Source organism: Chlorocebus sabaeus, chromosome 21 (genome assembly GCF_047675955.1).
Source record: "Chlorocebus sabaeus isolate Y175 chromosome 21, mChlSab1.0.hap1, whole genome shotgun sequence".
Classification (NCBI taxonomy): Eukaryota; Metazoa; Chordata; class Mammalia; order Primates; family Cercopithecidae; genus Chlorocebus; species Chlorocebus sabaeus.
Genome location: NC_132924.1, coordinates 26,581,769 through 26,596,082, shown reverse-complemented (window position 1 = coordinate 26,596,082; position 14,314 = coordinate 26,581,769). Strand labels below are relative to the sequence as shown.

The following is a 14,314-nucleotide window of genomic DNA, read 5'->3' as shown; positions in this document are numbered from 1 at the left end:
GAGTTTTAAAAATAACATTGCAATGTACCACTAAATATTTTAAATAAAAAAGCTTGTTTTCCTCTACATATGCATGACATTAGAAATTTAATACTCCAGCAAGGAGGTCAGAAAATAGGATGCAGCGCTGCCCCTGCACACCTCAACATGCTTCTCCTGTATGTGTAGCAACAACTTTATATACCACCACTTTTCTGTTTCAAAAAACATAGAAGAGAAATGTAAGTGCTGACAAAGGAATAAGTTAACTATGGGAAAAATTTAAGGAAAAGGAATCTTAAAAAATTAAAAGATCATTCTAGAATTCAGTTGAAGCATGTGGAAGTTTAAATTGTCCATTCTCCATTACTGAGATGTATTGGGAACCAGTATATTTTACCACAGAGAATTACAATAACTTTTAGACATGAAAAAAGAAACACAAATGTTTTACATAAATAGTAAAACTGTAACTGTTCTTTTTATAAATGCTGTGTTGGATTTTGATGAATCTTTGTACAATCGTATATAAATTTTCAGAAACAAAATTCTAAATGTTCATATTGTTTACTGTTATCATAAAATACTCATTATGTACTTTGTAATCTTAAATTTTTCGAACAAAAATTACTTTTGACTAAGATACAGAGTATAGCACATGCCCTCAATGATACAACCCTAAATATTCTAATTAAGACATTTTATTCCATGAAACCCCTGACTGACCAGACTGACATTACTTCAAAAAAAATAAAAATAACCCACCTTCCTAGAAATTAAACTGGGAGTGAATAGCAAAGGGTGATGAAGAATGGGCAGCTTCCATCACCTAATCTTTGAGAGAAGGCAAAGTGTACAGCAAAGATACAGAAATCTGAATGAGGAGGAGGTTCCTAAATCCAAATTCAACCCCAGAATATACTCGTCAGGTTGGTAAGAAATCAGAAGTTAGCCTGCTCCATTCTCAAGGTTTGTGCCACCCCAGTACACTACTATTTACCACTCTTCAATTAGCTTTATCTGAGTGCCACAAATATTTGCATGGATGTGTGCACCAGTGGTACTTTTAAATACATATAACTGGCTGGGCACAGTGACTCACGCCTGTAATCCCAGCACTTTAGGAGGCCGAAGCGGGTGGATCACTTGAGGTCAGGAGTTTGAGACCAGCCTGGCCAACATGGTAAAACCCTGCCTCTACTAAAAATACAAAAATTAGCTGGGGGTGGTGGTGTGCACCTGTAATCCCAGCTACTTGGGAGGCTAAGGCAGGAGAATCGCTTGAACCAGGGAAGCAGAGGTTGCAGTGAGCTGATTGTGCCACTGCACTCCAACCTGGGTGACAGAGCAAGACTTCATCTCTAAATAAATAAATAAAAATTTATGTATGTGTGGATGATTCATAAATTTACTGTTTTAAAAAACAAGGAAGACAAACAAATGAGTTTTATATAAGGCAGAATCTGCCAAGGACTAGTAGGTGAAGAATGGGGTCCTCTGGGAGTTTGGAGGAGATAGTGATCATTATTTCATTCAGTGAGAGTTCTCATTAGTATTCTATCAAACTTATTTCTCTGATAAGGCTATTTATACTACTACCACTTACGGGGTTTTTTGTTCATTTCTCAGACCTCTTAAATATCTAAAATGCTTATAAATGTAATCCCTACAAAAAAAGTGTATCCAAAAAAAAAAAAAAAAAAAAAAAAAAAACTTTGAAATGAAACTGGTTGTCCTGTTGGAAACATTGGTTGTTCAGAAATGCTTCATAAATAAGAGAATATATGTACTCCTTATCCATCTAACTCCGCATTTCCCAAATTCGTTTGCACACAGGACACTTTTTTCATGACACATTCATCAAAACCACAGGTTAGAAAACAATGTCAGAGTACCTAAACTCTGAAGAGAAAATGTAATTGTTTCTCAAAAACTTTTGAATCTTGGCAAACTATATACAAACACATACCTTTTGGTTTTTTAAAACATAATGTAGTTATTTAAAACCTGTAGCCTACTCTTAAATGGGAGAGCAATTTTTACATAGCAATTTTGAATTATTTTCTTAAATCTATACTCAATACTTTTAAAATAACTAAAAAATGATCTAAATTTAGTAATTACAACTTCATAGATTGAAGTATATATCTATAATATATATATATTTACATTTTTTTAGAGGGGGTCTCGCTCTGTTGCCCAGACTGGAGTTCAGTGGCACAATCTCAGCTCACGGCAACCTCTGCCTCCCGGTTCAAGCAATTCTCCTGCCTCAGCCTCCCAAGTAGCTGGGATTACAGGCACACACCACCATGCCTGGCTAATTTTTGTATTTTAGTAGAGACGAGGTTTCACCGTGTTGGCCAGGCTGGTCTCGAACTCCTGACCTCAAGTGATCCGCCCACCTTGGCCTCCCAAAGTGCTGAATTGAAGTATAGTTTAAGAAACTTAAATTACAATTTATTTGCCTTTGTTTTATAAATCAAAGTTACCTGAGAATCAAAGTTAAAATATACATCTGAAGTACAAGGAATGGATAGGAAAAACTTTCACGGAGAGGTGGTGTCCACATCACACGGGTGGCCTGAAATCAACAAAATGCCCACTTTACATCATGTTTACTACAACAAACATATTTAAAAACCAGGGGTGAGTTTGTTTTAGTAATTTTAATACTAGGCTCACTATATCCCATTTCTGAGTGTCTGGCATAGCTTCTCAGTTTTTGAAGCTCTCTTAACGCATGAGGCCATTAAGTAGAGAGCAATTAACTACCATGTACAGAAACCAGCAACAGATATATCAGACCCAGCAAAAGGAAACCCAAGGGACAAATAAGATTGTATGTATAAGAGTTGTGAGAATTCTGTGACTGACCAACTAGATCCACAGTCCAGTCCTGCAGGTATGATCCTGGCATATGATCCTGGCATCCTAGGCTTTGGGTTATATGTATGCCTAGACAAATACCTAAACAAATGTCACCTAGGTAATTCGCAAGCACCAAGAGAGTTTCTACGTAACAAGTTTGAATGAATATAAATACACACTTCGAATAGCTAAGATTGCCTCAGAATTTGTAAAATGTAACTTAAAAAAGGTTAAGTATATATTTTAAAAACAACTAGAAGTATTTGGGAACTACAAATGTGATGCATGTAATGAAAGTATTAAATGTTCATACAAACTTTAAAATTACTTCTAAGACATATGGGTCAGAGTATTAGAAAAATTTTCCATCAAAAATTCTGAAATTCTAGAAAGAATGTGAACTCTTATTACTTTCCAAGAGTGTTAAAAGTTATTGCTCCTCTTCCAAGATACCAAAATTATAAATGTTGTAAGAGGAATTATGATACATATAAGAAAGTCAACTTATACCAAGTTTCCTGGCACACTCAAAGAAAAAGCTTTGTCATTGTATCAGCACATTGTTGAATGACAATGCATTTATTTGCTTTAAAATAATATATATAAGGATTTTATGTATAATTTTTATGATTCCTTTATCTAACTGATTTTTAAAAATTAACCCAACAGCAATGGATAAAAGTACTTCTACCCTGGCCGGGCATGGTGGCTCATGCCTGTAATCTCCAGTACTCTGGGAGGCCAAGGTGGCTGGATCACGAGGTCAGGAGTTCAAGACCAGCCTAGCCAACATGGTGAAACCCCATCTCTACTAAAAATACAAAAATTTAGTTGAGCATGGTGGCACATGCCTGTAATCCCAGCTACTCAGGAGGCTGAGGCAGGAGAATTGCTTGAACCCAGGAGGCGGAGGTTGCAGTGAGCTGAGATCACGCCACTGCACTGCACTCCAGGCTGGGAAACAGAGCAAGACTCCATCTTGAAAAAAAAATGTACTTCTACCCTATGTAACCTGTGTCATAACATAAAATATTTTGCTCCCAAGAGCTAATAGTCAGAATCTCTCTCTTTTTCATTGCCATATCCTCAGCATCTAACAGAGCATGGACGTGGTATGTACTCAATATTTTGTTGAATGAATCCATCATATTTGAAATAAGCTTCTATGAGCTCTTTTTTAGGTAGACTATATTTCATTGGGCTGAATTAGTAAGTTAATGTTTATTTTGAGTTCAGCATTTTGCATTACTGAACAGATACCATGACATAACAGAAACAAGTGAGGGAGCAGGTGGCAGCGTCTTAACCATGTCCTTGCTGTCAGGCAAGTTTCAGTTAGACAAGATGAATAAGTTCTAGAGATCTGCTATACAACATTGTGTTAGTACTGTAGTGTACACTTAGAAATCTGGAAATGAGGTTCCAAGATGGCCGAATAGGAACAGCTCCAGGCTACAGCTCCCAGAGTGAGCGACTCAGGAGATGGGTGATTTCTGCATTTCTAACTGAGGTACTGGGTTCATCTCACTGGGGCATGTTGGACAGTGGGTGCAGGACTGTGGGTGCAGCCCACCAAGCGAGAGCTGAAGCAGGGCAGGCATCGCCTCACCCGGGAAGTGCAAGGGGTAAGGGAATTCCCATTCCTAGCCAAGGGAAACCATGACACACACCACCTAGAAAATTGGGTTACTCCCACCCTAATACTGTGCTTTTCCAAGGGTCTTAGCAAATGGCACACCAGGAGATTACATCCCGCACCTGGCATAGAGGGTCCCACGAACATAGGGCCTCCCTCATTGCTGGCACAGCAGTCTGAGATCTAACTGCAAGGCAGCAGCAAGGCTGGGGGAGGGGCGCCCGCCATTCCTGAGATTTGAATAGGTAAACAAAGCAGCCTGGAAGCTCGAACTGGGTGGAGCCCACCACAGCTCAAGGAGGCCTGCTGGCCCCCGTAGACTTCACCTCTGGGGACAGGGCATAGCCAAACAAAAGGCAGCAGAAACCTCAGTAGATTTAAATGTCCCTGTCTGACAGCTTTGAAGAGACTAGTGGTTCTCCCAGCATAGAGTTGGAGATCTGAGAACGGACAGACTGCCTCCTCAAGTGGGTCCCTGACCCCTGAGTAGCCTAACTAGGAAGTACCCCCAAGTAGGGGCAGACTGACACCTCACACGGCTGGGTATACCTCTGAGATGAAGCTTCCAGAGAAATGATCAGGCAGCAACATTTACTGTTCAGCATTATTCACTCTGCTGCAGCCTCTGCTGCTAATACCCAGTCAAACAGGGTCTGGAGTGGACCTCCAGCAAACTCCAATACACTTGCAGCTGGGGGTCCTGACTGTTAGAAGGAAAACTAACAAAAAGAAAAGACATCCACACCAAAACCCTGTCTGTACGTCACCATTATCAAAGACCAAAGGTAGATAAAACCACAAAGATGGGGAACAGGGTACAAAAGCTGACAATTCTAAAAATCAGAGCGCCTCACCCCCTCCAGAGAAATGCAGCTCTTCACTAGCAACAGAACATAGTTGGATGGAGAATGACTTTGACGAGAGAAGAAGGCTTCACATGATCAAACTTCTCCGAGCTAAAGGAAGAAGTTTGAACCCATCACAAAGAAGCTAAAAACATCGAAAAAAGGTTAGACGAATGGCTAACTAGAATAACCAATGTAGAGAAATCCTTAAATGACTTGATAGAGCTGAAAACCATGGCATGAGAACTACATGATGCATACACAAGCCTCAGTAACCGATTCAATCAACTGGAAGAAAGGGTATCAGTGACTGAAGATCAAATGAATGAAATGAAGTGAGAAGACAAGTTTAGAGAAAAAAGAGTAAAAGATATGTACAAAGCCTGCAAGAAATATGGGACTATATGAAAAGACCAAATCTACGTCTGATTGGTATACCTGAAAGTGACCGGAAGAATGGAACCACGTTGGAAAACACACTTCAGGATATTATACAGGAGAAATTCCCTAACCTAGCAAGGCAGGCCAACATTCAAATTCAGGAAATACAGAGAGCATCACAAAGATACTCCTCAAGAAGAGCAACTCCAAGACACATAATTGTGAGATTCACCAAAGTTGAAATGAAGGAAAAAAAGTTAAGGGCTGCCAGAAAGAAAGGTCGGGTTGCCCACAAAGGGAAGCATATCAGACGAACAGCAGATCTCTTGGCAGAAACTCAACAAGCCAGAAGAGAGTGGGGCCAATATTCGACATTCTTAAAGAAAAGAATTTTCAACCCAGAATTTCATATCCAGCCAAACTAAGCTTCATAAGTGAAGGAGAAATAAAATCCTTTACAGACAAGCAAATGCTGAGAGGTTTTATCCTCACCAGGCCTGCCTTACAAGAGCTCCTGAAGGAAGCACTAAACATGGAAAGGAACAACCGGTACCAACCACTGCAAAAACATGCCAAAATGTAAAGACCATCGATGCTAGGAAGAAACTGCATCAACTAATGAGCAAAATAACCATCTAACATCATAATGACAGGATCAACTTAGTACATAACAATATTAAGCTTAAATGTAAATGGGCTAAATGCTCCAATTAAAAGACACAGACTGGAAAATTGGATAAAGAGTCAAAGCACACCCATCAGTGTGCTGTATTCAGGAGACCCATCTCATGTGCAGAGACATGCATAGGCTCAAAATAAAGGGATGGAGGAAGATCTACCAAGCAAGCAGAAAACAAACGAACAAAAAAAGCAGGGATTGCAATCCTAGTCTCTGATAAAAGAGACTTTAAACCAACAAAGGTCAAAAGAGACAAAGAAGGCCATTACATAATAGTAAAGGGATCAATTCAACAAGAAGAGCTAACTATCCTAAATATATATGCACCCAATACAGGAGCATCCAGATTCATAAAGCAAGCGCTTAGAGATTTGTATAGAGACTTAGACTCCCACACAATAATAATGGGCAACTTTAACACCACACTGTCAACATTAGACAGATCCACGAGGCAGAAAGTTAACAAAGATATCCAGGAATTGAACTCAGGTTGGCACCAAGCAGACCTAATGGACATCTACAGAACTCTCCACCCCAAATCAACAGAATATATATTCTTCTCAGCACCACATCGCACTTATTCCAAAATTGACCACATTGTTGGAAGTAAAGCACCCCTCAGCAAATGTGAAAGAACAGAAATTATAACAGTCCACAGTGCAATCAAACTAGAACTCAGGATTAAGAAACTCACTCAAAATTGCTCAACTACATGGTAACTGAACAACCTGCTCCTGAATGACTACTGGGTACATAACGAAATGAAGGCAGAAATAGAGAGGTTCTTTGATACCAATGAGAACAAAGACACAACATACCATAATATCTGGGACACATTTAAAGCAGTGTGTAGAGGGAAATTTATAGCACTAAATGCCCACAAGAGAAAGCAGGAAATATCTAACATTGACACCCTAACATCACAATTAAAAGAACCAGAGAAACAAGAGCAAACACATTTAAAAGCTAGCAGAAGGCAAGAAATAACTAAGATCAGAGCAGAACTGAAGGAGATAGAGACACAAAAAACCCTTAAAAAAATCAATGAATCCAGGAGCTGGTTTTTTGAAAAGATCAACAACATTGATAGACTGCTAGCAAGAAAAATAAAGAAGAAAAGAGAGAAGAATCAAATAGAAGCAATGAAAAATGATAAAGGGGATATCACTGCCGACCCCACAAAAATACAAACTAACATCAGATAATTCTATAAATACCTCTACGCAAAAAAACTAGAAAACCTAGAAGAAATGGATAAATTCCTGGACACATACATCCTCCCAAGACTAAACCAGGAAGAAGTTGAATCCCTGAATAGACCAATAACAGGCTCTGAAATTGAGGCAATAATTAATAGCCTACCAACCAAAAAAAGTCCAGGACCAGACAGATTCACAGCCAAATTCTACCAGAGGTACAAGGAGGAGCTGGTACCATTCTTTCTGAAACTATTCCAATCAATAGAAAAAGAGGGAATCCTCCCAAACACATTTTATGAGGCCAACATCATCCTGATACCAAAGCCTGGCAGAGACACAACAAAAAAAAGAGAATTTTAGACCAATATCCCTGATGAACGTTGATGCAAAAATCCTTAATAAAATATTGACAAACCGAATCCAGTAGCACAAGAAAAAGCTTATCCACCATGATCAACTGGGCTTCACCCCTGGAATGCAAGGCAAGTTCAACATATGCGAATCAATAAATGTAATCCAGCATATAAACAGAACCAAAGACAAACACCACATGATTATATCAATAGATGCAGAAAAGGTCTTTGACAAAATTCAACAGCCCTTCATGCTAAAAGCTCTCAATAAATTTGGTACTGATGGAACGTGTTTCAACATAATAAGAGCTATTTATGACAAACTCACAGCCAATATCATACAGAATGGGCAAACCTGGAAGCATTCCTTTTGAAAACAGGCACAAGTCCCTCTCTCATGACTCCTATTCAATGTAGTGTTGGAAGTTCTGGCCAGGGAAATCATGCAAGAGAAAGAAATAAGGGGTGTTCAGTTAGGAAAAGAGGAAGTCAAATTTTCCCTGTTTGCATATGACATGATTGTATATTTAGAAAACTATATCGTCTCAGCCCAAAATCTCCTTAAGCTGATAAACAACTTCAGCAAAATCTCAGGATACAAAATCAATGTGCAAAAATCATGAGCATTCCTATACACCAATAACAGACAGATAGAGAGCCAAATCATGAGTGAACTCCAATTCACAATTGCTTCAAATAAAATAAAATACCTAGGAATTCAACTTACAAGGGATGTGAAGGACCTCTTCAAGGCGAACTACAAACCACTGCTCAATGAAATAAAAGAGGACACAAACAAACGGAACATTCCATGCTCATGGATAGGAAGAATCAATATTGTGGAAATGGCCATACTGCCCAAGGTAATTTATAGATTCAATGCCATCCCCATCAAGCTACCAATGACTTTCTTCACAGAATGGGAAAAAATCTACTTTAAGGTTCATATGGAACCAAAAAAGAGCCCGCATTGCCAAGACAATCCTAAGCCAAAAGAACAAAGCTGGAGGCATCACACTACCTGACTTTATACTACAAGGCTACAGTAACCAAAACAGCATGGTACTGGTACCAAAACAGAGATATAGACCAATGGAAGAGAACAGAGCCCTCAGACATAATACCACACATCTACAACCATCTGATGTTGACAAACCTGACAAAAACAAGAAATGGGGAAAGGATTTCCTATTTAATAAATAGTGCTGGGAAAACTGGCTAGCCATATGTAGAAAGCTGAAATTGGATCCCCTCCTTATATCTTATACAAAAACTAATTCAACATGGATGAGAGACTTAAATGTTAAACCTAAAACCATAAAAACCCTAGAATAAAACCTAGGCAATACCATTTAGGACATAGGCATGGGCAAGGACTTCATGACTAAAACACCAAAAGCAATGGCAACAAAAGCCAAAATTCACAAACGGAATCTAATTAAACTAAAGAGCTTCTGCACAGCAAAAGAAACTACCATCAGAGTGAACAGTCAACCTACGGAATGGGAGAAAAATTTTACAATCTACCTATCTGACAAAGGGCTAATATTCAGAATCTACAAGGAACTTAAAACAAATTTACAAGAAAAAATCAAACAACCCCATCAAAAAGTGGGCAAGGGATATGAACAGACACTTCTCAAAAGAAGACATTTATGCAGCCAACAGACACATGAAAAAATGCTCATCATCACTGGCCATCAGAGCAATGCAAATCAAAAACCACAATGAGGTAACATCTCACACCAGTTAGAATGGTGATCATTAAAAAGTCAGGAAACAGGTGCTGGAGAGGATGTAGCAAAATAGGAACACTTTTACACTGTTGGTGGGACTGTAGACTAGTTCAACCATTGTGGAAGACAGTGTGGCAATTCCTCAAGGATCCAGAACTAGAAATACCATTTGACCCAGCCATCCCATTACTGGGTATATACCCAAAGGATTATAAATCATGCTGTTATAAAGAGAAATGCACACATGTTTATTGCGGCACTAATCACAATAGCAAAGACTTGGAACCAACCCAAATGTCCATCACTGACAGACTGGATTAAGAAAATGTGGCACATACACCCATGGAATACTATGCAGCGATAAAAAAAGATGAGTTTATGTCCTTTGTAGGGATATGGAAGGAGCTGGAAACCATCATTCTCAGCAAACTATTGCAAGAACAGAAAACCAAACACCGCATGTTCTCACTCATAGGTGGAAATTGAACAGTGAGAACACTTGGACACTGGGGCCTCTCATGGGGTGGGGGAGGGAGAAGGGGTAGCATTAGGAGATACACATAATGTAAACGACGAGTTAATGGGTACAGCAGACCAACATGGCACATGTATACGTATGTAACAAACCTGCACTTTGTGCGCATGTACCCTAGAACTTAAAAGTATTAAAAAAATAATAATAATCAGAAAAAAAATGTTAAGAGGGCAGATCTCATGTTACTTATTCTGACCATAATAAAAAAGTTGAATATATATGTATAATATATATGTTTTTATAAAATACAACTAATTTTATAATTTATAAAATATAAATTAATATATATGTGAGGTTTTAGAGGCAGACAGACATAGAATGGGAAATCCAGCTTCATCATGTAGTAAATGGGGCATGTGGATAAGTAACTTTGTGTAAATTTAAATTTCACACCTTGTATGGTGAGGCTACCACCACCCACAAATAAAGTTTAGTGGGAATAAGTCAGATAATGTGCACGATATGATTCAACTCAAGAAGTACAGTATTTCCTTTTCTCTGCAGAATATATGTATATGTATATATTTACTAAAAACAAGGCAAGAGATTTCATGTTTGAAATTTTACCTATTTAAACATTTCAATCAACATGATTTAAAAATCAACTTATAACACACGGGTCTTTAAAATATTGTGAAGTCATAAGTAGTATACAATTATATATTGTTTTGATGAGTATATTTCCTTGTTCCTCTACAGCCTCTTCTATTTCTTAAAAATTGCTTTCTAGAAAACAAACCTCTCCATGGTTGAAAAAGAAGCACAGTACTGTAATAACACCTCCTAGTTGAGTCCCACTGCAAAAAAAAAATAATAATAATAGAGTATACAATCAAAATTCATGTAAAATATAGTGAGTTTTTCACAAAATTACCTCAGAATTTAAAATCATAGTTTTCTATATGTAAGACATAATAGTACTAAACCATACCCATGTGGTTGTTTAAATTCTGAATGTACAATTCTAAAAAGTATACCTATAAATTAATCTCAATTTTATAATTTATTATAGCTAAAATACTTTCTAAATAAAATATACAATGTGTGAACATAAATTTTTCTTTTTTTGAGACTGAGTCTTGCTCTGTTGCCTAGGCTGGAGTGCAGTGGCAAAACCTCGGCTCACAGCAACCTCCGTCTCCTGGGTTCCAATGATTCTCCTACCTCAGGCTCCCGAGTAGCTGGGATTACAGGTGTGTGCCACCACGCCCGGCTAATTTTTTTACTTTTAGTAGACATGGGGTTTCACCATGTTGGCCAAGCTAGTCTCAAACACCTGACCTCGTGATCCACCCACCTTGGCCTCCCAAAGTGCTGGGATTACAGGTGTGAGCCACTGCACCCGGCCACATAAAGTCATTTTTAAGAAACAGGCTAGCACTTTAGAGTCTAAATCATATCGTTTGAATACTCTGAATAAAAGCAAATTTTTATCTTTTGAAATTGGATTTAAGGGACTGAGAGATGAAGACAAGAGTCTAACAGTTGCATGTAGCATTAACTTAGAACTATCTAAACTACTACAAATGTTCTTTACTTGAGTACCAGAGAAGCAATAATGCAGAATAAAAAAATCAGATGAAAGATAAAAATCACTTCTTTTGTTGTTCTTGTTTTGTTTTTTTGTTGTTTTTTGTTTTTTGTTTTTGTTTTTCTGAGACAGTCTTGCTCTGTCACCCAGGCTGGAGTGCAGTGGCGCGATCTTGGCTCACTGTAACCTCTGCCTCCCCGGTTCAAGCCTATTCTTCTGCCTCAGCCTCCTGAGTAGCTGGAATTACAGGCACATGCCAGCACACCTGGATGATTTTGGTATTTTTAGTAGAGATGGGGTTTCACCATGTTGGCCTGGCTGGTCTAACTCCTGACTTCAAGTGATCTGGCTGTCTTGGCCTCCCAAAGTGTTGGGATTATAGGCGTGAGCCACCGTGCCTGTCCAAAAACCATTTCTTATTCATGATCACAAATTGCCTTTTTGTGATCATGTCTGTGTATGAGAATGCAGATGCTCAATCCCACATCTGTGTAGTGTTTCTAGGCTTCCATTTATCTTCCCTCCACACACCACTTCCCTAGTCTAGCACATTCTAAGCACCATGAGGACAAGGACAGGTTCTTTATCTGTCTTGTTCATTACTGGATCCCCAGCTTCTCACTTGGAAGATTAATAAATATTGTTTGAATTAATGAAGAAAGAAAGAAAGAAAACAACAGAGAAAAGCTAGTGGGAAATGATTTACCATTTAATAAAGCTTCACACAGAAAATCCAAAGGATGAACTTCACAGAGGAAGAAATTGAAAGAAAGAAGGTGTGAGCAGCAAGGACCAATTGTACATGGAGGAATTGGGGACATGTGGATAAATCAAAGTAAGATTTGACAACAGAAATAATAATCACGCAGCTGTGAGGGGTAACAGGAGTACTAAATGATGGTAATAACATGTAAGATAGGAGAGGATGGAGAGAGGTTCCAAGATGGCCAAATAGGAACGGCTCCAGTCTACAGCTCCCAGCGTGAGCAACACAGAAGATGGGTGACTTCTGCATTTCCAACTGAAGTACTGGGTTCATCTCAATGGGGCTTGTCCGACAGTGGGTGCAACCCACAGAGCAGGGTGGGGCATCATCTCACCCAGGAAGCACAAGGGGTTGGGGAATTCCCTTTACTAGCCAAGAGACGTGTGACAGACGGTTCCTGGAAAATACAGACACTTCCACCCTAATACTGTGCTTTTCCAAAGGCCTTAGCAAACGACACACCAGCAGATTATATCTTGTGCCTGGCTGAGAGGGTCCTGTGCCCATGGAGCCTTGCTCACTGCTAGCAGAGCAGTATGAGATCGAACTGCAAGGCGGCAGTGAGACTGGGGGAGGGGCGTCTGCCATTGCTGAGGATCGAGTAGGTAAACAAAATGGCTAGGAAGCTCGAACTGGGTGGAGCCCACTGCAGCTCAGGAAGGCCTGCCTGCCTCTGTAGACTCCACTTCTGGAGGCAGGGCATAGCTGAACAAAAGGCAGCAGAAACTTCTGTAGACTTAAACGTCCCTGTCTGACAGCTTTGAAGAGAGTAGTGGTTCTCCCAGCATGGAGTCTGAGATCTGAGAATGGACAACTGCCTCCTCAAGTGGGCCCCTGACCCCTGAATAGCCTAACTGGGAGACACCTCCCAGTAGGGGCCAACTGACACTTCATACAGTCGGGTGCCCCTCTGAGATGAAGCTTCCAGAGGAACGATCAGGCAGCAACATTTGCTGTTCAGCAATATTTGCTGTTCTGCAGCCTCCGCTGGTGATACTCAGGAAAACAGGGTCTGGAGTGGACCTCCAGCAAACTCCAACAGACCTGCAACTGAGGGTCCTGACTGTTAGAAGGAAAACTAACAAAAAGAAAGGACACCCACACCAAAACCCCATATATGCGTCACCATCATCAAAACCAAAGGTAGATAAAACCACAAAGATGGGGAGAAACCAGAGCAGAAAGGCCAAAAATTCTAAAAATCAGAGCACCTCTTCTCCTCCAAAGGAATGCAGATCCTTGCCAGCAACAGAACAAAGCTGGATGGAGAATGACTTTGATGAGTTGAGAGAAGAAGGCTTCACACGATCAAACTTCTCCAAGCTAAAGGAAGAAGTTCGAACCCATCACAAAGAAGCTAAAAACATTGAAAAAAGATTAGATGAATGGCTAACTAGAATAAACAGCGTAGAGAAGACCTTAAATGACCTGATGGAGCTGAAAACCATGGCATGAGAACTACGTGACGCATACACAAGCTTCAGTAACTGATATGATCAACTGGAAGAAAGGGTATCAGTGACTGAAGATCAAATGAATGATGTGAAGCGAGAAGTTTAGAGAAAAAAGAGTAAAAAGAAATGAACAAAGCCTCCAAGAAATATGGGACTATGTGAAAAGACCAATCTATGTTTGATTGGTGTACCTGAAAGTGACCAGGAGAATGGAACCATGTTGGAAAACACACTTCAGGATATTATACAGGAGAAATTCCCCAACCTAGCAAGGCAGGCCAACATTCAAATTCAGGAAATACAGAGAGTATCACGAAGATACTCCTTGAGAAGAGCAACTCCAAGACAC

The 14,314-nt window shown here is 39.5% G+C and overlaps 1 protein-coding gene across 1 annotated transcript in view; it reads right to left on the bottom strand.

Annotated features, from left to right (window-relative positions):
• Positions 1 to 14,314, bottom strand: part of LOC103226234 (probable C-mannosyltransferase DPY19L2) — a 124,120-nt gene that overhangs the window by 69,532 nt on the left and 40,274 nt on the right. Inside the window, exons 7-8 of the mRNA XM_073008968.1 lie at positions 10,954 to 11,011; positions 2,472 to 2,563 (exon numbers count right to left, since the gene is read on the bottom strand). Of these exons, the coding sequence (XP_072865069.1) occupies positions 2,472 to 2,563; positions 10,954 to 11,011 (150 nt within the window). The remainder of the gene's footprint in view (positions 1 to 2,471; positions 2,564 to 10,953; positions 11,012 to 14,314) is intronic.